We start from the raw sequence: 26,746 nt of genomic DNA, 5'->3' as shown, positions 1-26,746 counted from the left end.
TGCTAGGCTGGTAAAAAATCGCTTCCCTATTATATTTCGAAAAAATTAGCCAAGTAAGTGGAACTTAGAGATTTTCCAGAATTGATGTATGATCTCCTATTCATTACCCAATATATCTCCAAATTTTTATTAATTAAACCATCGTGTTCTGTATAGAATTAAGCCTCAACTTCCTCATAGTCAGTAGAAAATGGATGAATTACAGAATAAAGTGAAATTTAAAAAGACTGATTTTGAGTGTTTCTAGTTTTAGTTCTTGTGTTTCTAGTATTTTGAGTGTCTTAAATCTAAACCTCCACACATAGGACAAAAATAGGGACCAGCCTTTGACCATTCCCTCCCGATAAACTTTCTTTTTTGGCCCAGGGGCAAACTATCAGCCCTCATTTCAATTAATAACTTTATTTCAGTTTTATTCAAAACCACCTTAAAAAATAAAATTTCACCCCAAATCTCCTTCGACCGACAATAAAGACCCAGTGGATTCGAAAGCGAACGCTAAGCCTGCCATGCTTGTATTTCTTGGTCCTGTAAAACCCTTTCAACTAATCCATTTTCTTCGTTCCCCTATATCCTTTTTAGCTGGTTATAAATAATTGAAGTTCTCTGTTTCCCATCATAACCATTTTATTATTGTAAAAACTTGTTTTCATTATTTTTTTCTAGTTTGTAATATGAACGTACATATTCGCTGTCAGAAAAATGTGGCGAATAACTGTGGTATTGACACAAAGCAACTTGCTGAGATACTCAAAGGAATGGGGTTGAAAAACGAACATCTCAACCCTCCTGCTAAACCCAAGAAGGTAAGTTGACTTTTTATAAAACCAAATTAATTGTGGGATATTTCAACAACTTCTTTAGACGCTTCAGGCGTAGGCAGGAATTAAGGTCGGCCAATAGTTCTTCAAGATACGATTTGAATCTTAACTTTGTTCAAGCTGTCTCCATTACTTTCAGTCAGTGATTAGCAAGTTGGCTCACCATTTCGATTTCTCTCTCTTGAAAGTACACAGACTAAACAAATTTGACATGCTGGACATCAGGATGATTGTTTTAGGGATGCGTTTTTAAGATCCAATTGAGCAATGATTGCTACCTTGGTGAGCATTGCTTGTGCTTTTGTGACGCTTCTGGATAGAATAGTAGCGCCGTCTATGTAGCCAAACCAATGAAGGACAACTTGGATCCCTGTTATGGATCTTGACATTATTCAGTTAATCACAAGTTAAAGGGTAAGAGAACACAAAACATCTATCTTACACACGCTCTGTCAAGATATTTTTGCATAGATCTCTGTTAGCATGGGTTTTAGTGCGTTTATTATCGCAGCATGCTTTCATTAACTTCATCAGTTTATTATATACTTTGCCTTTCTTCATAGCCTTCAATAAGCCACATTTCAGGACTGTTTCAAGTGCTTTTATGAAGCCTATAAACCCACTAATCGTGTATTTCCTGGATTATATTTTGCTGCTCAAGAATTTGTCTTAGCGTAAATAGTTGGTCAATTCATCTCTCTCTTGAATGGAAATCAGCTTTGTCGGACATGATTAGTAACTCTTTGATTTTTAATTGCTGAAAAACTGCCTCAAATATTTTGCTCCCGAAAAAATAATTGGCTCGAGAACATTGTAAAAGCTACTCTTCGAAAAAAAATCAAAGATTAATATTTTTTGTGTTGCGTTAAGTGTCAGATGTACTAATTACTTATCGAAGTTTCGCGAGAAAAAAAACCGCCACCGGTGAAACTCAATAAAAAGGCACTTCAATTTATATACAATGGAATGTCCTTTCAAACATTAACTGAAAACCCCATAAACCTCGTAATAGGACGTAGTTTTATTGGTCATGGTAATATAATATGAATTTGAAACACTGCGACAACAGAAGAACTCTACAGAAATATATCAAGACCTGTCGCTCTAGAATAATTAAGCCTATAAAACAGATTTGTACTTTACTGAAACCTTGATTATATACCTTGTCCTATATTGGAAAGTATTAAAATGGGACAGATGCAAGCAGTTACCCTTTCAGGATTTTTAATCTAAAATTAGCCATTTCCAGTCTTAATGACAACTCTGTATACCACAAGAATGTACTTAATTGACTACACCCAATCTCAGAGAATGTGTTTAAAAAAGGCACAGGTTTAAAAATTTGTACTATGGCGAAAAAAGGGAAAGTATTAGCGATGCCAAGCAGCTATTATGTAAGCTTGTGAGAGGCTGCTTCCAAGTTACTCAACCAAGTTCTTGTAAATTGAACTATCAACTTAAATAGGTTTTATGAGGTGCAGTAAAAATAACTGCAGAATCCCTTTAACATTTTGGGTATTTAGCAAAGATGAAAAAAACTCGAAATTGCAAAATAATTGGAAAACATTCGGTCATTTTCTTCTTTACTAAAAAAATGTACTCCTGACTTTAAGCCGTTGTTTTGGTTTGTTATATTTTTTTCTATTTCATTTCTAAAAAGGAATGTTCACTGGCTTACCTTCATAGAAATTTATGTTTCCTTTTAAGGCATGTATCACTCATCCATTAATGACAGGTTTCTCTATTTCCACCATGTAACCCACTAAAGCTCTTCTTTTATCTTTTTTTTTAGAACACAACTTGGTAGAAATTCTAGCCTGGTGAATTTTTGGGCAATGTGATTGCTAATTAAGGGTTTAACTTGTTCTTTAGCAGATATTAACAAGTAAAACGTTAAAAGAAAATCTACACAAATAAACGAATAAATTACTACAAAAATAAGGTTATGTTAATTTGTATCAGTGATAAAGACAAATATAAAAGCAAAAAGATTAAAAGAGAATGCGCATAAATAAATTAAATTAAGACTAAATAAATAAAAATGAAAGAATAATGAAAGAAGGAAAAACAGAACAAAAGTGAAAATACATTTAGCATACAGTACAGAGAATCGTACTCTAAATTTTTTGCCAATACAATGCTAATTTTTGTTTTTAATTTTTCGTATTTTAAGTAGTACTCAAGTATCTCAGCTCTCTCTGGTATCCAGTAGCTTTGTCATTGTGGTAAGCCAAGAGTCTTGGTCGTTTATGAGCCAAGACTTATCACATCTTCGTCCGAACTTCTTGAAGCCATTGAGTGAGTCTAGGACTGCCTTGATGCAGGCGAGCCCGTTTTCTTCTGTCCTCCATGTTGTTTTTTTTCCATCCCAGAAGAGGAGTACATCTTAGGGCTGTATTGACGAAGATGCGCTATGGTGAAGTGCATGGCCGAGCCATCGGAGTATTCTTTGTTTAATTATAGTGGCTAAATCATAACGTTGGTGGTATAACGTTGCGGAGTTCATCATTGCTTACTCGATCACGGAACTTGAATCAATTTGAAATAATGACTTCAATTATTCAAAAGAAACAAAGCGTGCAAACCAGCCATTAGAAATAATTTGGAACAGATTGAAATTTTAGGATAGGACAATTCTCCTAGAAAGGAGGACTATACCTGGTATTCTCTCTTTGTTTAAAAGTATTACCGTTGATCTTCATGTTTATATGAGAAAGTCTCAATTGGGAAAGAATGGGTGGCTGCTTCTCTCAACCCTCTTCCTTCCGGCTCAAATTTGTTGTCCTTGCGCCAAAAATGAGCGTTATTTATAAAAAAAGGACTTGTTGTTTTTTGCATTTGAAGGTTTCTTAGTCTTTTATACAATTATTTTTTTGCGTGAAGCAAACTTGGGTTTGAAGCCATTCTTTTGATTTCTTGCTGTTCGTGATGGGACAAGGCGTATTTTGAATGGTTTCATTTGATAAATATTTTGAAATCAATTGGTTAATGAAAGAGCAAAAAAAATATTATTATCTTGTAAATAATTTTGTCTCTATTTTAATTATAAACTTAGTTTTCCTGTCAGTTGAAGATGTCTACTGCTCTATACATCAGTTATAACACTGCAATACTATTTCAACTTTATTAAATAATGCATCTTAGGTGGTTAATGCTATTTTTTGTGTTGAAACGTTTATTTTTTTTTGTTTTTTTTTATAATCTATGGCCCAAATAGACTAAAAGTGGTGTTGTTGATTGCTTAGTGTTTTTTTTTTATATTATTACTCTAAAAACCAATTAATTGATATTCTTGTTCAATATAGATTGATTTTAGAAATATGTTTTGAAACTCTAGTTACTTCCCTTTGGTAGCTTGTCATTGTGGCATGAAAGATCTCATAATGAGAAATTTTCGTATCTTTTGAATGCTTGTACATCTCATAATTTGCGCTAACGGGTATATAGCCATATCTGGTTCAGTTTGTGATGTAAAATGGTTGAAGACGCTATTTGTTGTTGAAGTACCAGTTTTGCTGTCTGTAAAAGGGTACTAGAATTTGAAATGTTCTATTTGATGAGGAGTCTTCTAATCATTTAGTATTTTCCAGAGGAAGTGCCTGTGCCTTATCTATCTATCTTCTATATATATATAAATAAGTTGTTTGTGTACTGACGTCATGTTTGTCGACTGTCGACGGACGTCATGTTTGTTTGTCGACTGACGTCATGTTTGTCGACTGTATATGACGTCATTAAGAAGAAACAGCCGAGGAAGCTGCTCAAAGAGCTAATGCCAAAAGGCTTGCGGCTAATAGAGAAAGTAAGAAAAGAAAGCGTGCCGAGGAATCACTACAACAGCGTGAAAACAGGCATGCGGCTAATAGAGAAAGTATGAAAAGAAAGCGTGCCGAGGAATCACAACAACAACGGGAAAACAGGCTTGCGTCTCAAAGAGAAATCACCAAAAGAAAGCATGCCGAGGAATCACAAGAGCAACCTGAAACAACCTGGACAGCGAGAGTCAAAACGTATCAAAACTGAAAATGATAGCGATGATGATTGGGTTTGGGATTTTGACTTGGATAAGGTCATCAATGCCTACCAGATTTTAGTTCAAAAAACAAAGGTTCGGTGATATATATTTCATAGTGACGAAAGACAAGTCAAGGTAAAACAAACCAAACAACTTGAAAGTGATACCGATCATAAAAAAAACGACGTTGAAAGGACTATCGTTTCCCAGTTGCAACATCTTTTCCACATAAATAATAATTTAGTGCTTCTGTTCAAAAAAGCAATCGAATTGATGCATACTGATACGCAACTATCAATGAAGTGGCAATCGTTATGGTCGGTGATTTGTATATTACGTCAAAGGCTTTGTATATGACGTCATTATAAGTATATAAGAAGGCGTTTAAAAGAGAAGTTTTTATTAAACTCATCGATGTTACGATGCCCTACAATATCCTATCATTATTTGGGATGGAGCCGACGGCTATCACTTTAATATTAAATTGATAAATCCAGCCACTAACAAAGAAATGGATAAGATATGCAGCGCAATGAAATATTATGCCTATAGATTAATGATTCGTCATTTATTACATTTATATATAATCTATCTTGGGATTAGATACAACGGCTTTTACATCCTGGACAGTCGCCGGTTCATAGACATGACATTACGGCCCTTGTCTTCCGGCAAAAGTTGCTCTCCTTCATCTCCTACAGAGTTATGGGAGAAATACAAATCGCAAATGGCCGAGAATATACTCCACCGAATACGGCTAGAAAGGTCAGATATGACCTTGGACTTTACAACAGAAATTTATAACTGCACTTTAGTTATGATTGAAGATTTGTGCTTATCTATTGCAAACAAACTTCTCAAGCATTTGGGTATGCCTTCCCAAACCTAATCCTAATCGTACTGCTTCTATTCCTACATGTGTAGAATGGGATCGTGAACAAAGTTACAACACAATTGATCTATCGTATGTTACAGACCGGGACACCGGGACACAAGGAATATAAATGACGACCGGGACACTCAAAGAGAAATTACAGACCGCGACACCGGGACACAAATGACAAGCGGGACACAGGGAATATAAATGACGACCGGGACACTCAAAGAGAAATTACAGACCGAGACACCGGGACACAAATGACGACCGGGACACAGGGAATATAAATGACGACCGGGACACAACTACAACGGGGACGCCGGAAGGGCACATGGGGGATATATAAATGACGACGGGGACACAGGGAATATTCGATTAGCAATTACCATCAACAAAGCCCAAGGGCAATCATTAGAAAAATGCGGTATAGATCTGAATACGGACTGTTTTCCCATGGACAATTATATGTTGCATGTTCAAGAGTCGGTAAACCTGACAATCTATTTATATGCACAGACAATGGGACAGCGAAGAACGTTGTTAAATATATATATATATATATATATATATATATATATATATATATATATATATATATATATATATATATATATATATATATATATATATATATATATATTCACAGGTGGGACACAGGGACACAACTACAATGGCGCGTAACGACTTACGCGCGCGGGGGGTTTTGGGGGCGCGAAGCGCCCCCACCAACTAGGTGTTGGTGTGGCGCGAAGCGCCACACCAACAGCTAGTTTGAAATAATATTCATAAACAAAGTAATGCTTGAGAAGAATAGTTTGATTCGCATTTTGTTTTTAAAAGATAATATTTATTCATGACTAATTAAGTATACAATGGATTAATCCCCCTACGGCTGCTAGGCCTGTAAAAGAGAGGGAAGACATATGATTCAACTAAGAACTAAATCAAAAGAAAACATATAAACATATAAAGATGCTACATCACTCACAAAAGAAGAGTAAAAGAAAAAAATTGTGTCGTAGTATAACTTCGAAGTTGAATATAGTATCGAAATTTCAAGCAGACAGTAACTAGTATATAGCTGGAAGGGGCGGTGTTCAAATGCAAAACTAACTGTCCCTCTTGAAAATCCTCCAACTTCAGTGTAAGGCTAGTTTTGGGCTGAAGACAGTAAACCCATCCCCTAATTAGTTGGCTACCCTCAACTCTTACTCTAGACTGAAATGCCTAGCCGGATCTTTGGACATATGTGTACATATTAAGAAACTGTTGAAAGATTACTCTAATCCTTTATTGTGTATTTAATATTCCTTACTTCTAGATAGACGCAATGCAGGCATAAATTCTGTTGGATTCTTCTTAATTCTAGTTCACAACTATCTTGTTTTTTAGATATCAATTCATGATTCTCGTATGTCTCAAATGACAAGTACAACAAATATTTCCCTTAGTGGCTCTATTATTATTGAAACTGAGGAAGTAAATCAGCCTGGTGTGGGCAATGACGAAGAAATTCATCTTCGTCTTGAAGCCCAAAAAGTGATGGAAGATCGTTTGAAAAACAAAATGAAAGATATACCGGTTAAAGAGAAGGAAGAGCCAAAGATGGAACAGAAGAGAGCAGAAGAGTCGCTTAGCATGGAGGATTTCAGCTTTATTAAAGTACTTGGTAAAGGATCTTTTGGTCGGGTTCTTTTAGCTGAGAAAAAAGGAACAGATGAAGTTTATGCAGTTAAGGTAATTTTCCTTATACTGTATAATTTATGAATTTAGTTAATTATTTTCCTAATATAAATAATAAACTAATATCAAAAGTATTGAAGAGTATTTTGCCCATAGAAAATATTTCACAACTAAATAATCCGATCACAAAGCATTAAATTGCCACTTTATATTTGCGACAACCTTTTTTTTATACTTAGATGTCCAGAGACGTCCCAAATATTAGCCCATTTAAAGATTTATTTTTGAACGTATTTTTACTGTTTTTCTGCTAGCTTTACAGGTAGATGCTTCTGTTTTCCTTTTGTTTCCTCTTACAATAGAACGCGTTCATGGAGATGAAACAAGGACTGAGTTAGACTTATTTAAAACCAAATGCATACAAATATTATGAGGTAAACCTATTTACGGAGTTAAACTTGCGTATAGCCAGTGACGTCAGTTGAGGGGAGATGAAATTGCCCCCCTCTCCATAGATTTAGCTCCTCCTCCTCCTCCTCCTCATCCTTCCCCCCCCCCTCAGATTTTGAAAATACCTTCTTTTGGTACATTCATTGAAAATGAATTTTTTCATTTTCAAGAGAAAAAAACAAGAATATAATCGCCCCCTCTGTATTTTGAAAAGTACATTTGCCCTCACCCCCTAAATTAGGTGGATAAACGACATTATACACAACCAACACATATATAAAGAGACATTTCACTTTTTTTTTCTTTGAGCTTTATTCTTATCATGATTTAGGAAAGAAAGGAAAATAGATTAAAGTATCTTTTAATCCAATCACTTGTCTCAAAGATATTTTTGGTGTGTATTTTAAACCAATCATTTTCATTTTCAGTGGTTAAACTCCAAAGCTCATTGCGTGCTCATTTTCATCTTGCTATTGTATGCACAACCTTCAATAAAAACAAATGATTTCAAACAATTTATTGTGTCAATTAATCCTTAAGTTTGAGCAATTAGAAAGTAAACAGATATGACTTTGGAGCATTTTAAAACTGATTACCATTATATTTTCATATATTTCATTTGACGCTATATATCACGATCTTGAACATTACAAAAAAATTGCACCATAAGAAAGATGACAGTAGTATGACAAAAACTCTAAGTATATTATTGAAAAGGCTCCAAAAATATAGTTCTTGTATATTTGCTAGCACTTCTATGTTTGATATTGCTCTATTGCCCGAGGCATTGATAACAACATTGAATAGTGTTTAGTTCTACTAAAACGATAATACCAACTCGGCTAAAGTTTAAGTTTCTGAATGGATGGGGCTTAGGTATCGACAAAATTACACTATTTTAATGATTATTAACTTTTTATAGGTGCTCAAAAAGGACGTAATAATACAAGACGATGATGTTGAGTGCACTTTGACCGAAAAAAGAATACTCGCTCTTGCTGCCAAACACCCGTTTCTTACGGCACTTCATTCGTGTTTTCAAACTCCTGTAAGTGTCTACTTTTTCTTAATCTTTGGGCTTTAGAATAGCTATAATATCTCATCTTCAGTGCTCATACCACTGTCGTTCATGTCTGTTGTGCAGACTTTATCTAATAGACCAGTTAACTTTACGTAATTTACGCGACACAAGGGAAATTACAACCTAAACCCAGTATATATTTCATAGTTTAACTCAGTACCGGTCTTCATGTTTTTAAATCGTCTGAATGACTTGACCCTACCTTTTGTAGGGGTAAGAGCTTGTACAAAATTATTTAATTGGTAAAAATTTGTTTTTCAGCAATGGTGAATCACACTTGGAAAAAAAAACAGGAAAATTGGAGAGTAATTAATAACGTTTTAAATAGTTATATAAGCTATAAATTTATATGAGCAAAGAAAATTTAATCTTTTTTTTCATAGACCTTTCTGAAATATCATTCTGTTGCTAAGCTACAATGCTACTTTCTTAGCTTTGGTTTTGTTGTATTGTTACTTCCGATCTTTTGCTTGGTAATAGTAAAAGATGGAAATGCAAAGCTTTTTTCCCATATTGGGATCATGAAGCGAAGAAGAAAAGTTCCTCTGAAAAATTTAACTGATTTTTCATCCTTTTTTCTTTTTTTATTAACAAAAAAGTATAAGAAGAAACGAAAGGAAAATTTCATTGCTCTGAGGGTTGAACTTCTTCGCGACCTCATAATGTCTTACTCATATAGAAGTTGGAATAGTCTCGTCGAAATCTGAGAAAAGATATCCTGTCTCTTCTAGATTTCTAGGAAATGATCCTAGAAAGTGTAACCCGGAAACCCAAATTTGGATTCTCATTTAATTTTCAGTAAAACCTTTAATTTTGATTAAATTTCTAGAAATTCCATCGTATACAAAAGATTGGGCTCAGAAGTAGACAAACAAGCATAGGTGTGATATTGTATGGGGGGAGAAGTAGTTTTTTTTTATGGTTTCTTGTCATTTGCGCATCTACCAGGAGGCATTTTCAGATATATAGCAAACTTACGGGGAAACAAAAGTTATTGTCTTAATTGTTGTTTTTGGAGTGTGTAGGCACGACCTGACATTTCTCAGTTTGGGGGAGTAAATATGCTACATTCTTGTCTTCAGAACATTGAACAGTAGAAGGGGTTGTCCATCTAAAACAGTAGTGGCTGGAAGTGTCGATTTTATCGATTGGAAAAAAGTGATCGATTCGTGCAATACTTATGTTGACTTTTATAGGAGCTTCTAAGTGATCTAAGTGAAAAAAGTGATCGATTCGTGCAATACTTATGTTGACTTTTATAGGAGCTTCATGAGCTCAGTTATCATTAGGGGGCGTTGGATTCTAATCAAACGCGATGAGAACTCAGAGCTAGGCTTATTGTTACACGCTTTTGGGGTCCGTACCTAACCTTTCCTCACTTAGGATAGGGAATTATTACTAGGCTTATGGTGGAATTCAGCCAAACCTGCTTAATAGTTATAGGTGTGGATCAAAGGACTAAGCACCACCCGAGCAAACAGGGACCTATTTTCCAAGGCAGAGCTCACTATGAACCAAGTATATTCGTGAATTGGAGGCCTAAGTGGGAAGTTATGGATAGCCCACGAGGTGAGCTTTTGCTTGTAAATCTAATATATCTATGATTCCCACAGTGCTATTCATCCTTCCTGGTGTTTAAAATTATACTCTAAACTAATTGACCAAGTTATATATAAAAGATTGCTGTAAGTTGGGTATTGGCTAGATCCGAAGTCCTCCGGTTGACCAAGTTATATATAAAAGATCCTGTAAATTGGATATCTGCTAGATCTAAAGTCTTATTTACCTTCTAGGATCGACTATTTTTCGTCATGGAGTACGTAAACGGTGGTGATTTGATGTTTCAAATTCAACGTGCCCGGAAGTTTGATGAAGCCAGAGCTCGTTTTTATGCAGCAGAAGTCACTTGCGCTCTTCAGTTTCTACATAAATATGGTGTTATCTATCGGTAAGATTGTAATTTTAACTACTCAGTCTTAGAATAGCTAATTTGGATGTAGTAACCTGAACAAGTTTTGAAAGCTAAAAACTTCATCAGCATAGCCCCCCTTTTTTTTACTCAAACACGTAAAAACCTCAATGTTTTGAAGTCTAAATTCATCAGAATTTGTCTATGTTAAAAAAGAGATTACTTTAGTAAATTTTTTGTGAGGCTGAACCATGTGGCCTTCTTTGGGAGTACTACACTTAGTGTTGTAGCAGCCAAATTGTTTGAAATGCTGAACTGATGAAAATGTGAGGAAGATTTTGAGCTGGGTGTGCTGAAGTATTTACAAACTTCTCTCGTGTCCTGCTTTTCCTCCTAGAAAAAAACTCAACCATGCCCGGTTTTTCGCTCCTAGACAATATGCAAATAAATGTTAGTATTGGAATGGCTAACAAGTCCAGATAACTGCTAAAAAAAAAAATCAATATAGTTTTAGTTTGAACCTGTCAAGATTTAGATTCTACTATAATTGAATATTAATATGACGCCCATAGTCCCTGGGAAAACGACTGTAAGCTAAGAAGTTTACCCATCGTTCACACACAGTATTTGTTATTTGGAAATGTACGGGAATTCTTTGGTTGTATCTTCTACGGGGTGGATTTTCCACAGGAGAAATTTCCGTGGGGAAGAGATTCTCTGGGGGAAGTTTTCTTGTGTAAATCATGCAGGGGGGGGGATTTCCTCGCGTGGTTTGAATAAATGGTTGGAAATTAAATAAAAAAAAAATAAAAGTTTCAACCGAAAGTAAGGAGCAACATTAAAACTTCAAACGAGCAGAAATTATTCCGAATATGAGGGGTGCTGTTCCATCTTCAAACCTCGCTCTTAGCGCTAAAGTTTTAATATCTGTCATAAATGTTTAAGAACGACTCTTGAAACAAAAGAGTCGCTGAATTGGAATCAGAAGTATTTCTAAAGAACTTTTAAGACTTTAGTGTAAATAGCGAGGCTGTAGGAAGGGACAGATCCCCTTATATACGAAATAATTTATGTTTGATTTAAGTTTTAACATTGCTGCTTACTTTAAGTTGATTTTTTATTTATTTTTTTTTATTTAAAAAAATATTTAGCAACATGTCTATTAGCAGAATAAAGACATTTGCAAATATACTTCCTATGACTTATTAGCGAAATCAGTCAACATATAGGCTGATTGTAAAGGAAGCCCAAAAAGGGGAAGAGTACGAATATGAGCACAAATTTGTGTTTAGGTGTTTATAATTAACCGGGTGATCTTGCTGGTTAGTTTATAGAACAGTGTATTTTTGCTATCTTTTTTCTTCCGAGGAACTGAATTTTATTGGGTGTTTTTATGCTGTTTAATTTCAGTGATTTGAAGCTCGACAATATATTGCTGGACGCAGATGGCCACTGTAAGCTGGCTGATTTTGGAATGTGCAAAGAAAATATAATGGGTGGTAGTACCACTTCAACTTTTTGTGGAACTCCTGACTACATAGCCCCAGAAGTGAGTGTTTTTTTTTTTAAAGTAATTTATTATTCTAAGGTATTTACACCTTAAAATATTATTTGGCAGATTATTTTTATTGATTTATCAGTTATTTAACAAATTTTTTCACAATACCATCATATAAATAAAACATTCAAAATACAAAATTAAAAAATGGAAGAGCTAACTGAAACACGAAGAAATGAAAAAACTGGTTTTAATAATTTAAATTGAATTCTATTGATATTTGTTTGAGGTATTAAATCAGGAGTTAAAAACGTTATGTTCTGTCCCCTTTATACGAATCATTTTGATGGACCTTGTCTTAAGGAGCACAGGAAAGGCAATGGGAGACCACGGAATCAAATGGGGAGGAAAAACTCTCCTGGACCAAGATTTTGCTGGTGATTTAAGGATCGTAGATGAAAGTGTAAGCAAAATGAATGAACTTTTAGAGGTTTTGCAAGTTCAGGGTGCTAGAATAGGTTATAAAATTAATGTTAAGAAGACTAAGTCACTAAGGCTAGGAATAAGTGAAGATGAAAATGTGACGTTGGGTAATCAAAAGATTGAACAGGTGCACAGCTTCACTTTCCTTGGTAGTAGAAATAGTGAAGACGGTGGGAGCAGTGAAGATGTCAAAAGTAGAATAGTCGGGCTGAGGGTGCTTTTCACAGTTGAGAAAAGTTTGGAAGAATAGTAAGATAAGCATGCAAACAAAGATTAGAATATTTGAAGCTACAGTGATTACATTGGTCAAATATGGCTCTGAAATATGGGTGCCCCGAAAAGCGGATGAAGATTTCCTAGATGTTTTCCAGAGAAATTGCCTACGGATTGCTCTAGGTACCCAGCTGACTGACCGTATTTCAAACAGTAGGCTCTACGAAAAATGTGGTTCAATCCCGCTTTCTAGGGCTATGATGAGAGAAAGATTGAGATGGCCAGGGCACGTTCTGTAGGTAAAAGATGACAGATTGCCGAAGGTTGTCCTTTTTGGCCAACTCTCTAGGGCTAAACGGAAAGCAGGTCGTCTGGGGATGGGAGGATTTCATAAAGAAAGGTTTGAAGAAAACGGGAACTTCCTAGGAGGGTTAAAAGAGGGAGGTTTTGAGTAGATTGGGATGGAGGAGGAGCGTGTGTAGTTGTGCTAGCCTACGGCGGCTTGGTGCTGCAGTGAGTTTTTAGTAGTACTGATAGTAAAATGGGGACCAAGTAAAAAAAAATGATAAAATTATATTCAGTTTGAAATTCGATTGAAAATAAATCCTATGTATTTTCTTTAATACAGCCAATCTCGTGCATGATTTTGATTTACTTGACCTCTTTCAAGTCTTTTTTTCTTTTGATGAAACATCTCTATTCTTTGTGTGAATCCATTCGTCGGGATTGGAGCTTACAAAGATATCCTCCTTATTTCTATCCACCGAGACATGTGTGTTTCTGTAGTGATATTTCATGCATCCCTTCAGTGACGATCAATCACGAAAGTGCAGGGGGAAGGGAGGGATCATTTTTTTTTCATCTTATTGATGAAGGTGAAAAAAGAGCTGTGCATATTTTTTCGATTTCCTAATGGACTTACAAAAAACGTATTGTTAAAATATAGGCGAGTCTCTACCCCCAATTGGTGCTCCTGTATCCTTTATGGATATAGTTTTTACTTTCTTTGTCCTCCTTGAACGACCTTGGAAAGTAGTTTACACTGGTTATGAAATCTGATTCATTGAAAAGACAAAACTGGCCAGAATTACCATACCTTGAGGGGTTCACGGGGAATAAAAAGTTTCTGCATTGTTTCTGAATTTCATGGAGTTGATAATTTACTTGTGTAGTCTTTTACGGAGCTGTTGGTGTAAATTTTCACCAAGCTTTCTGCCAAAGGGAAAGTGCAAGGAACCCAAGGAACTGCCAAGAATAAAATCTGTTTTATCCTCATCAAAATTTAAAAAAGCAGAGTTACGTCCTATCCCATTTATATGGATTATTTTGATGGGCTTTGTCCTAAGGATCCCAGCAAAGACAGTGGAGAACAAGGAACCAATCGGGGAAGTAGAAACTCTCCTAGACTTTGATTATGCTTATAATTAAACGTCCTGGATATAAGTGTTAGTAAAATGAGAGTCTTTTTAAAGGTTTTGTGTGCTCAGGGTGCAAGAATAGGTTTGAAAATTAACGTCAAGAATACTAAGTCAGTAAGACTATAAATAAGTGAAAACGAAGAGGTGACAATGGGTAACGAAAAGATCGATCAGGTGGACATCTTTACTTGCCCAGGTGGTACTATTGGTAAAACCAGTGGATGCAGTGAAGATTTTAAAAATAGGATAGCCAAGGCCCAAGGTGTTTTTTATAGTTGATAAAAGTTTGGAAAAACAGGAAGGTGCCAAGTCTGCGCACCAAGATTAGAATATTGGAAACTGCAGTAATGACTGTGGTCAAGTATGGCTCTGAAGATTGGGGACTCTGAAAAATGAGAAGTGTTTGCTAGCTGTTTTTTAGTTGTTTTGTTTTTCTTTTTGTTTTTTTTTGGATGATTGTTCTCAAACAGTAAACTGTACGAAAAAAGTGGGTCAGTCGATGTTTCTTGGGCTATAATCGGAGAAAGAGTGAGATAACAAGGAATGCTCGCTTGATGAAGGTTGACGTTGCCCAAGGTCATCCTTGTTGGGCAACCGTCTAGGAACAAACGAAATGTAGGTTGCCCCCGAACGGGGGGGGGGAGGATGTCATAAGCGAAAATCTAAGGGAAATAAGAATTTTTTGAGAGGTTATATAGAGGAGATTGTGTCTTTATTCTTTTAAGTAAAAAACAACCTGACCTTCCTTCTACTTCTCTGTGAACTGGTGCCCTTGATTTGTTTTGATAAATGTAGTTCCACTGGCTTAATTAACTATGCTTAGGTGATAAGAAGATTGAAGATCCTAAAGAAGATATGGTATCAATGCTGAATATCTTTGAAAAAAAAAAACCTTTTCGATATAAACAAGCCAAGTTTTTCACCTGTCTTTTACTTGTAGTTCACCATAGACTTTCTTTTTTATGTAAAGAATGTTAAATTATTTTGCTTGAGATATTTGTTGAACTGAGGATGTAAAGATATGATTTTCAAGGGACCTAGGCTCTCCTGTTGTATAAGTTCCAGAAGCATCCAATATGTCTTGCGGCGAGAAAGTTATACATTTGGATTCCAGGTGAAAAATGTAGTAGTTTTTTTTGTTTCTGTCAATCTTTCGTTTAGCTCAAATTTCAACATAAATCTACAAAAAAAAAAACACAAATATTAATAGCAAATAATTCAAACATCAAAAATTCCTTGGAGGTTCTATCCTCAAATCCTTTTCTAGCTCTTTTTTTTAGCAAATTATTTTTTTTTAAGAAAATTTATCAGAACATAAAAAAATTCAAAGAAAAATTTTCAGTAAAGATTGTTTTTTTTGCTCTTCGTGAGGAACGTCCCATAAATTTTTTCATACTTTCTTTTTATTTTATTTTTTTTTTACATTTTTTTCACTTGGTTTTCATACTAACTTATTCTAGATTCACTAATAAAAATCCTTTTACCCACCTGTGTCAATCATGGCTGTCATAATAGAAACAACAATGCAAGCAAAGCGTTAATAGACTTCTCCCTGAAAACATCCTACATGTGGGGCAGGTGACTCCCCCTCCCCGAGATTCATTAGGCAAGCATAATGACACAGAGAAAGCAGCCACCATTGTCTCTTACGACTGGCTTTAATCAAGCAATAATGCAAGCAAATATTTGCCATAAGGACCCTTCCAAAAACTGCTTTTACAGGGGATAGGGAGGGGGAGGTGATTTCTCCTTTCCAGACACTCATTTAACAAACGTAACCACATAGGTGACAACCCACCAGTTTGCACTGTGATCGTCATATCAGAGATAACAATGCAATCAAATTTTGGCTTCTGGGCCTTCTCCCAAAAAATGGTCACTGTTTTTTAATTCTTCCTGTGGAGAGGTGGGCTGGGGGGGAGGTTAATGTAAAATATCTGAAATGGAAAGCCCCCTCTCCATGTGGAATGGATGAAAAGCTATGCAACATACAAGAGAGGATTTTAAAAGACATTTGAGTATAAAGGTGGCCATGATGTACTTGAAGCAAAGGTGACCATGAGTGTATCCTTTAAATAATGTTATTTATCAATTCTTTTGATAACTAAATATACCTACAATTTTCTCAAAATAAAATACGAGTTGCTTCATGCTTTGGTTTGTACATTCCACTCCTAGTGTACCATGATATCCATAATTATATGGATTCACCAAATAAAAAGTCCCTTCCCTAAAACAGCTTTATAAAAAGCTAAAAAAAAGTTGATCAAGCAAATCACTAGTCATAATATCTTATGTAAAGACTCGTTAGCAACTCAATTTAGCCTCTCAACTTTGTAATGCACTTTTCCAGTAATTATACCTTTTATAGTAAGCAGAAAATCCGGCTTAGAAAACCAAAAGCGATTACTTACCATCTATGGTCTCCTACATTGACGTAGGTTTCTAACACTTTAACTATGATATGGGGTGACTGCTAGTAGAAACTCAAAGCTAACTATACATAAAAAAAATAATGAAAAAATTAAGTACGTGATATAACCGGAATCTGCTTACATGTCTGTCTAAAAAAAAAGTCGAAGCAATTTAAATGATTGCATTTTGCTGATTGACAGTGGCTTGAGACGGATATAAAAGTACAAGATTCAATAGAGAAATAGTAGTAAATACAAGGGTGAACTAATAAGATTAAATGTCAAAAAATTACTTTTCAAGCCTTGAAAAGCCAAAAAGGTATGACGAAAACATCAAAATAAGTCTAAAAAGAAAAGTACTCTTAAAACTGACCAAAACAAATGTAATAGCTGTAAGACGCGTTGCGCGGAAAAAAGTTTTGCAGTTTTCTTCAAGCGCAATTTTTCACCATCTTGGAAAAAATACACTCAGTATGCCCTGAAAATTTTTGACACTTGGTCTTCAGTAATCTGATGGTATTTGACTGACTTTTTATTGATTACACACTTATTGCAAACTTTCTAACTGCTTTCACTGAGGATAATGACTGTCATGCTGAGCGAGTACCTTCGGGGTTCACTTTTAACTTGCTGATGTGCTGTCATTATAATATTTTCCCTTTTCTATTGTAGGAAGCAGGATTTGCTGGAGATATTATATGTCCAGCAATTCTTGTATATACCTGGCGACAAAAAAGGGGGTATCATCCACGAATAATAATAATAATAGCGATTTATAAGGTTTTTAAGCCTCAGTACTACCATCGAGTTTTCGGCTTGGGTTAGAAACTTTAAAGGCGATGAAAAAAGATGTCATCTGAATCAATGAGGTCTGCATAGCGCAGGTGCCAATCTCTAGCTACTCTGCCCTCGGAACCTGTTTTATTACCATTTTTGTGGATGGTAGTTTCAAAATCTTCATGTGTTAAACATAACATTTGTGCAAAACTGAATTCATTTTTTTCTGCTTATTTCTATGAATACGGTGTTTATTTGCAGATCTTACAAGAACTTGACTATGGTGCTACTGTTGACTGGTGGGCTCTTGGTGTCCTTATGTATGAAATGATGGCTGGACAAGCACCATTTGAAGCTGATAATGAAGATGACCTTTTCGAGTCAATTTTACATGATGATGTACTCTATCCTGTATGGTTGAGTAAAGAAGCCGTCTCTATTCTTAAAGGGGTAAGTAGTGGTGTAGTAAGCGGCAGTGGTAGGGTAAGTAGCGGTGTAATTGGATTCTTATTCTCAGCACCTTACTTGCTCTGAAATATATAAATCTGCTATCACTCAAAACACATTCAAGTAGGGCTTCCATGTTTTTTAAGCTATAATCCAGAATTATAAGAAGGGTGTGTATTCTGTAGAACTGCGTACATTCTGTTATATGTTATAAATTCAATTAAGGCAAAAAATATTTCTGAGATTATACGTTAAGTTTCAGTAACTAATATAATTAGTGCACAGTTATGATAAAGTTCAAAATTCCCTCCCCAGAAAAAATAAAAATTATAATCAGGAAAACTTTTTACTATAAATTTACTTGTATTAATTATTCCTTTTTAACTGGGGTCCCCAATTGACTTAAGCGGAAAAACTTTTTTTGGAAGGTGAAAACAAATTGAAATGCTGTTAGATCAAATTTTGGAAGGGAAATGCATATATTTAGAAATGAATATTTATTTCTATTTAACTGGGATTGAACTTTTCATTTTGTATCTCTTTTGTTTTTATGGGGAGGATGGAAATAATTGTTACTTGATTTAAATGTTTTCAAGTTTCAGATTGGCTATCAAAATTGAATGGGTATTTCATTGACTGTCAGAATTAAGGGGAAGCTGTTCCAGCAACAATCATAACCTATTGAACTGTTCTAATTATTGTTTTAATTATTAATATCCGTCTCAAAAGATTAAATTAGGTTTCTACCTGTTTGACGAAATTTGTCATCCTTACATATGTATTTTATTTGCAGAAATAAACACAGATATTCTGATTTTGTCAGTGCATCTTGTATATTTTTTCTCTGTTCTTATATTTCATTTTACTGCTGATACTTTGCTATTTTTTTGTTCTTTTTTTTGCTGTTTTTTTCTGAGCCTTTTTTCTGCTCTCATATTTCAATTTCCCCGTTGATACTTTGCCATAGATTCTTGTGCATTTTTTCTCTTTTTCTGAGCAGTGTTTTTTATTTGTGTGCGAGAGCAACACTTTGGTTTTGTCATGTGTGTGTGTGTGTGTTTTTTTTTTTTTGTGGAGGGTCTAAGTGGGAAGGGTCTAACCTCTGTGGTTTTTATGGAAAGTGTGGACCTTAGGTCGGACTGATGAATATGACTTTGTATTTTGGAAAGTTTCATAGAACTCTTGCCTGGGGCCAAAAAGGACAGTTTTTGCTTGTCCTTGAGCCAGAGCCTATAGTGTGTGAAGTAAAGTGGAGTTTTATAGCCTATGTCAGAGAGAACTATCTGAAGTTATTCAGTCAAGCTTTCATTTCATCAAACCATGTTTCTACTTTCGAGTGAAAAGCTCCGTTCTAGCAGGCAAGCAGGCAGGCACCAATTTCAAATTGAAGATGGACTAAAATCTATAAGTGTCAAATATATGCGGCAGTTCCCCGGCCCCACAGCCAATATATCTTCTTTGAGTGATAAATAGAAAAATTTACAGAAACAAAAAGTGGCATTTTCCCCTAGGTCCGAAAGTGCTGTTATCTACTGTTTCTACCCATTTCTGTCCTTGATTTCAGCTGGGTTTATCGTTCGGTTGTTTTCACTTGGGATTGCAGTAGAGATGTGCATCAGACGTGCCCCTTAAACTTCAAAAGTGCTCTCATTGCTAAAGAAATTAGAGTTCATCCTTTGCTCCTTTCTAAGTGATGACATTAGAAACTTGGCCTACGGCAAAAAAGTCAATTTTTGAACTAAAACAGATAGATTTTTTTTCGACGGCAGTCGATAGCTCTTGATAAGCTGATCAAAGTTATGTCATCCATTTTTTTTTTTTTTTTAGAAAAATTCCTTCATGAGATAAATCAGTTTGAAAGTTTACAACTTCAGTAGTAAGGTACACATTGAAACCAAAAAATAGGGCGATACCAATTGTAAGACATATAGAAGAGCTTTAAGCAACAGTCGGCTGTTAGCTCATAATCATATTCGAAAATGAGGGGTTCACAATTTTTGCTTGTTGGTGTGCCTATTATTTGTTTTCGGTGTATTTGATGGTAAAACCAATTGGTTCCAGTGGTAAGACATGTAGGAGATTTGTTTATTTTAAGATCCTTACAGATTAACAACTTCAGTGTTTAATCGAAGCGAGGAAACAAACCCAAAGTGTTGCTCTTGCAACACTTTGCTCGGCGAAGCCGAACAAAAGGGGCTGCAACACCTCACGTCGCCCAAGCAACGTAAATCTAGTTTTGCTCTTATATTTTAATTTCCCTGCTGACGCTTTGCTGCAATTTCTTGTTGTTGTTTTTTTGCTCTCTTTCTGAGCTTTTTTTCTGCTTGCATATTTCAACTTCCTGCTTATGCTTTGCCATAGTTTCATGTTCATTTTTTTGCTCTTTCTGAGTATTGTTTTTTTTTTGCTCTCACATTTCAATTTCCCTTCTGATAGTTTGTTACAATTTCAATTTTCTTTTTGCTCTTTTTCTGAGCCTTTTTTTTTGTCTTTCTAAGCTTTTCTATTCTTATGTTGAATTTTTCTGCTGACGCTCTGTCATAGTCTCTTGTTTATTTTTTCTCTTTTTCTGAGATTTTTTTTTCTAATATTTCAATATTCTTCCTGATGCTTTTCTGTAGTTTCTTTCTTGTTTTCTAGTTCATGACGAAGAATCCTGCAAAACGTTTGGGCTGTGTTCAAGCTCACGGTGGAGAAGTTGCCATTCGAAACCATGCCTTTTTTAGAGATATTGACTGGGAAGCTTTGGAGGCTCGAAAGGTTAAACCACCTTTCAAACCAAGAATCGTAAGAAATTTATTATATGCTTTCTCTTTTATTGCTTTATAAAGTACTTATTAATCCAATCATAATGAAAAGAGACTCGTTCATTACATATTCTCCTCTTCAAATTTCAAAATAGCTGTAGCTTTGAAAATAATAATTTATATATTTGGCAGTTCTCTGTTACTAATCTGATTACTTAGTAATGCAAGTTTATGTCAGTTTATGATAAACTGAGGAAGCATAAGTTTTTGTATGCCTCAAGGCAAGTGAGTAATACATAGTTTGAAGATAATTGAACAGGGTGTACCTGTCATTATAAGGTGACAAATTTATTTTTAATTTGGTAACTGTACCCTGATTTTTCCTTCGGCTGGTTGATCGAATTGGAACCTTCAGGGAGTTTTTCTTGGGGGGAGGGGGTAAGGGAATTTGAAATTCCTTATCTTGGGGAAGGGGTCTTGCTGTTTCCCTCCAGTCTTCCCAAAAGAGTATGTGTTTAGTTTCTTTCCTTTTATGGCTGTGGCTCTACAAGTTCTTTAGCAAGTAAATAAATAAAATATTCATTGATAAAATGCAAGAGATGTGAATATTTTCTCATCGAACGTTTTAAAAAAGTATTGTTTGTCTTCTAGACAACTCAGTAATTCAAACCAACAAAACTACTAATCATGACGAGTTTCTGTTGCCTCGTTTCTACGAATACCTTACGAGTTGCTTTGAATGTTAAGCTACTTTAGGTATTTGAGGAATAACACTTTTCACGAAAATTGTGGAAAACTGAAATCTCTACAATGGTGACTGGCCACTGTATTTTTTATTATTTTTTTTTTTGCCTTCCCAAAACAGATTTAATTAAATTTGAAACGAACTAGACAGAATGCCAGGTGACTCACGCTTTCATAAAACTGCACTTTGACAATGACAAGATACTACTAATCCTTTGTACAGTACGCTATTCGTCATTTACGCCAAATTCTTATGTTGTTTGGGATTTCTTTTATCTAACTGTTTGGACTAGGATGTAGCCGTTGCTAATCTTTATTCTTAATGTGTTTCTTTTACACCTTGGGTTAGATTTGAACTACTAAAATAGAGGAAGACGCTATGCTACATCCTTTTTTTATTCTGAAAAATAACCGTACGCTGTTGTAACACATTTATTACTTGTTGTTTCTTAATTTATTTTAAGGTTGGTTTTGACGTATTTTCAGTGATTTTCGGATTTTAATTTAAGATATGTCTCAATGGCCAGTAAAAACGAAATACTAAATTTTTTTCTAAATTTTTTTTTTATTAATGGAAATTGGTTTTATTTCTCGTTTCCAAATGCCAAACAATGTGCTCGCAAAGATCACGATAATTGGTGTTTTGACATGGGTAAAAATGATATGTACTTATTTTTTTTTTTTCAAAAACTCTTTTTATTTAAAAAATATTTTTATTCCTCTAAAGTTGTGCTTCTAAGTGCACAAGGTGTGCTCGCGAAGATCACAGTAATTTTGACACAGGTAAAAAAGGTGAAATTTAAAATATGTTAAATAAAATCAGAAATAACTCTAAATGATTTTTCGATGGAATTCTCGATTTTTTATGGAATCCATAGAGATACACAAAGAACTAATAAAAATGTAATAGGTTACGCTTTAGTCTTAATTAAATTCTTAGACTCTATTACTATTGTTATTCCAATGAGTTATACAGCAATTTCTTTTTCAGAAAAATAAGAAAGACACCGTCAATTTTGACTCGGAATTTACCAAAGAAGACCCAGTTTTAACTCCGATCAATCCCGACGTTGTTCGAGCTATTAATCAGGAGGAATTTAGAGGTTTCTCATTTATTAATCCTGACTATCATCTAAATCGTGTTGTACTTTAGATAATTTACCTTACATTAGATGTCTCTTTTAATAATTCACACACACATATATATATATATATATATATATATATATATATATATATATATATATATATATATATATATATATATATATATATATATATATATATATAATTATAATATGTTACCATGAATGTCCAAAATCTGTTGAATGTCAACAAAACATAGTCGCTTGGTGTATGTCCGAAACATTTGCTAAATATCCTTATTTCTGACTTCCACCAAAGAATAACGACATTCACCTTACACTAATGGTGAATGTGAGTATTTCTGAGATTTATATTTTCCTCTTTGTAATTCGATCGTGATAGATTTTTATCCTCTCTTTCTGGGAGGAATGACTAAGAACGTAAAACACACAGTACATTATTAATGAAAAAAGAAAATAATAGTAATAAAAAATTCCATATAGTGCAAATTTCGGATACGACTTGATTACCAATTTCCTACTAGTATCTGATTTCAATATCTTATTTATTGCTAAAACTTAAACAATTATGACACTTTGAATTGCACAAATGTCCCTTTTTTACAACTAAATTTGCTTGTGGAACACTTGCTTTTGCAATGACAACGTACAGCCTTGCCCAACGCTCTCGAGTTAGCTGCAGCTGCTTCTCCCCGCGAAATTTCTTGAAAATCAATCTCATCCATAGAAAGTAACTTTTCTTTACATATTACAAAACTTTACGTGTGTAAAGCTGCTTGAGGGTAATAGTTTCATTTGCACAAACACCAAAAACAAGAAGAACAATAGGGTTTTAGCTTTATCAATAAAACTAAAATGAACAGTTTTCAAAACAGTCCCAGCATCCTTACCTCAGCGAAATTCAACCAGGACTGATAAATAAATTGTGATTACCTTGAAAAACTGTTCATTTTAGTTTTATTGATTTTATCCTCTTGTAAGTTGTTTTTTCTTATATATTTTTGTATTGCTGAGGACGGCCCTTGGACATAGGGCCGTAATATTCATTCTAATTTGTTTTCCACTGTCTTGAGAAATTTCCTATTGTTCTTCTTGTTTTTGGTGTTTGTGATGGAAAGGTAGTGTGGTCTTCGTCGCTATTTAAGTTTCATTTTCAAGCTTATAGAAGTTGGAGTCTTCTATTCCAACAACAACCGCTGAAACATTTTGGTTATATAATAAGAGATAAAGATTGGGGTTTAAGAATTTCCCCCCCCTCTCTTTTCGACATTCACGAGAGCATATTTGTCATTGTCGACATACACCACTGAGGGTCCGAATGCACAAGAATGTAATGAAATATTTGATCTTTCACTGACGTATTTACTGTTTGTTTACATTCACCAGTGAAAGTCGACATTCACCATTTTTGGACACTCAAAGTATATATATATATATATATATATATATATATATATATATATATATATATATATATATATATATATATATATATATATATATATATATATATATATATATATATATATATATATATATATATAGATTGATATATGCTGTATTAAATTCTTTTGTCTCATGCTAGTCTATGTATGTATAAAAAGTTCAATCCCTGGGTTTCGTTACTAGTATCAATGTTTCTTCTATATTTAGTCTTTGCTAAATCTGTTTTTTCTTTCATTTTTAAAGCTTAATGTAAAGCTAATAATTGGTTTGAACATTGTGTATGCCTCGTTTACTTAGTATTGTTATTGTAATTATTCATGTAGGAAAACATGCTTTTTAGTTTAATTTACTTATTCGAAAGAAATTTCTGTCATGTTAGATGTGGAATCTCTGAAATTTCTTTTTGTAGATATAACGTCGAAGCAAAAAATTGGGGGTCATAAGATGTTTTTCTCTTTTTTTTCTTGAGGATGATTCAACATCTTTGCCCAAAGAATTTGAGGTGCATTATTGTCATTGAAAGAGTTATTGTCTCCTTTTTTAAGAATGTATTTGGAATTATTTTGTTATATTAAGTTCCAGTTCCAGCTAAGTCTACAAGTGTTCGAAAAATCCTAAAGCTTAAGAACTGAGCATTTTCTTTTTCGGTTTTGTTCCAAGTCTAAAATTTGTTTAGATTCAGACCTACCTATGATACTCTAATCAAGTTGTATTTCCTATTTGTGTTCTTTTCTTCTTTTATAGACAAATAAGAGCCCTCGAGTTGTATACATAAAAAAAACCAATTCTAGGGAATTTTGTGGCCGTATGACAAAAATAAGTTATTGGCTAAGATTTATACTTGAATTTAGCATTCAAAATAGGTCTAGGAAGTCACCTTTTATTTGACAAAGAGATGTACATCTTTGTTGTTAAAATATTGGCATCATTTGACTTTTTTTTTTACATTGCTGTCACATAGCATTACATATATTTAATTAGAAGTTTATTCCCTGATAAAACTTGACTTGTTACGATCATGACCATTAATATGCTTGTGATGAGGTCTACGTTCTGGTGCTACTTCTTTCTTACCAGGATTTTTTTTAAACACTATGAAAATTATTGAAAACTAATTATGACGTCGTAAGGATTTCTTCAGATTCGGGAAGACGGGGCCGAAAGCATGCTTCCTCCTTGAGTAGAGGAAACCCATAACCGACAAATGTCCCATAAAAAACGGAACGTTTTTTTCCTTCCTAGTTTGGCTGGAAAATTCTCAGAAGCGGTAAAAGTAGGGTAGGGTCTCTTGGAACTTAGGATGTGTTATGATTCCTGTTCATCTCACCTTGAGAATTGAGACTTCAGGCCAGTTTTTTTCATAATTTATTAAAAAATTAACTGTAATTTCTTATTTTCTTGGAAATTAAATGAAAAGATTACTTTTTAAAGGTAAAGTTTATAGCCCTTTTCCGTCACTCCTAGGTAAATATATTTGACTCTGTTTAAGTGTTTTTGTGCTGTATTCTCACTGATATTTTCAATTTTAGTTTTGATTGTTCTTGTTGTAACATTTCTGTCATACTAAATTCTGAATTCACGTTAGCACAAAATAGCCAATCGTCATTTCAACCATTATTTTAGAGAATAAGACAATAATACTAAAGACAGATCCGATAATCTAGTTAAACTAAAGTAATTAAAAAGAAAATTATAATACATAGATCTTGTTTTCTCAAGATTAGCATCTAAAATCGAAACATAAACTGGTGTTGAGTCTCCTTGACAGTGGATCATCTGTGCTATACAAAACATTGAGTAAATTAGCCTGTGGAAAATCATGACTGGTAATTGTTCAAGTAAATAAAAGTAGGTAAAAGTTTAACGAAGTGCTGCGCACTTATATGCAGAACCATCAAAAACCGGAAACATCAAATAGTTCTGGGCTTGACTTTCTCAATGACATGTCCCATGTTGATTTCAAATAGTCTGCCATTTCAGCGTCATTGCTATACCGTTATTGATGGCTAAGACTGTTTTCCTAGTGCGTCTTTTTCTGCCATTTATGGAATATATCTATTTGGCATTATTCTTCTCTCAGTTAATTTCCTGCTTATTGCTTAAGCTTTCAAGGGCGGAGTAAATTCCTAATTTTTCGCGGTTTTCATTTTTTGTTGATCAAGAGCTTGATTCAAAGTTATTATGTTTTGTTAGGGGGGGGGGGTAATCGCTTTTAAAATGCAAATTATAAGAAAGTATCGTGCTATTTGTTAAAAATGGTTTCCCCTGTCCAATCCTAAATGGATTATTGAAATAGTAAAAATTTCCTTTTTCTTTCATCTTAAACTTTTATTGTCTAATAGATTGACTTGGGCTTGATTTATCACGAAAGGTGCTAAAATTGAAGGCAGACTAGATTTCGTTTTTGTGCATGATCGATAGTATATTCCTATTTTTTCTTTTGCCTTTTTAGTATCGTTTCTGGCTTCTTTAAAACACAAGTCTCTGCAATATTATGTACTATCCTATTTTATAAACTCTACGTAAGATTCAGTAAAGGTTTATCTTATATACTTGAATTTTTCCCTTTTCGATGCTCAATCCTGCCAAGGTCGTAAACAGTGTGTATTATACAAAA

At 34.3% G+C, this 26,746-nt stretch overlaps 1 protein-coding gene across 1 annotated transcript in view; it reads left to right on the top strand.

Annotated features, from left to right (window-relative positions):
• LOC136029326 (calcium-independent protein kinase C-like) overlaps positions 1-22,791 on the top strand; it is a 43,281-nt gene extending 20,490 nt beyond the window's left edge. The window contains exons 6-13 of the mRNA XM_065707600.1: positions 667-806; positions 7,106-7,450; positions 8,769-8,894; positions 10,721-10,875; positions 12,247-12,385; positions 17,901-18,089; positions 20,727-20,873; positions 22,569-22,791. Of these exons, the coding sequence (XP_065563672.1) occupies positions 667-806; positions 7,106-7,450; positions 8,769-8,894; positions 10,721-10,875; positions 12,247-12,385; positions 17,901-18,089; positions 20,727-20,873; positions 22,569-22,730 (1,403 nt within the window). The 3' untranslated portion in view covers positions 22,731-22,791. The remainder of the gene's footprint in view (positions 1-666; positions 807-7,105; positions 7,451-8,768; positions 8,895-10,720; positions 10,876-12,246; positions 12,386-17,900; positions 18,090-20,726; positions 20,874-22,568) is intronic.
• Positions 22,792-26,746: the final 3,955 nt, after the last annotated feature.

Source organism: Artemia franciscana, chromosome 7 (assembly GCF_032884065.1).
Source record: "Artemia franciscana chromosome 7, ASM3288406v1, whole genome shotgun sequence".
Lineage (NCBI taxonomy): Eukaryota > Metazoa > Arthropoda > Branchiopoda > Anostraca > Artemiidae > Artemia > Artemia franciscana.
The sequence above is the reverse complement of the archived record's forward strand: the minus strand, read 5'-3'. Positions and strand labels throughout refer to the sequence as shown.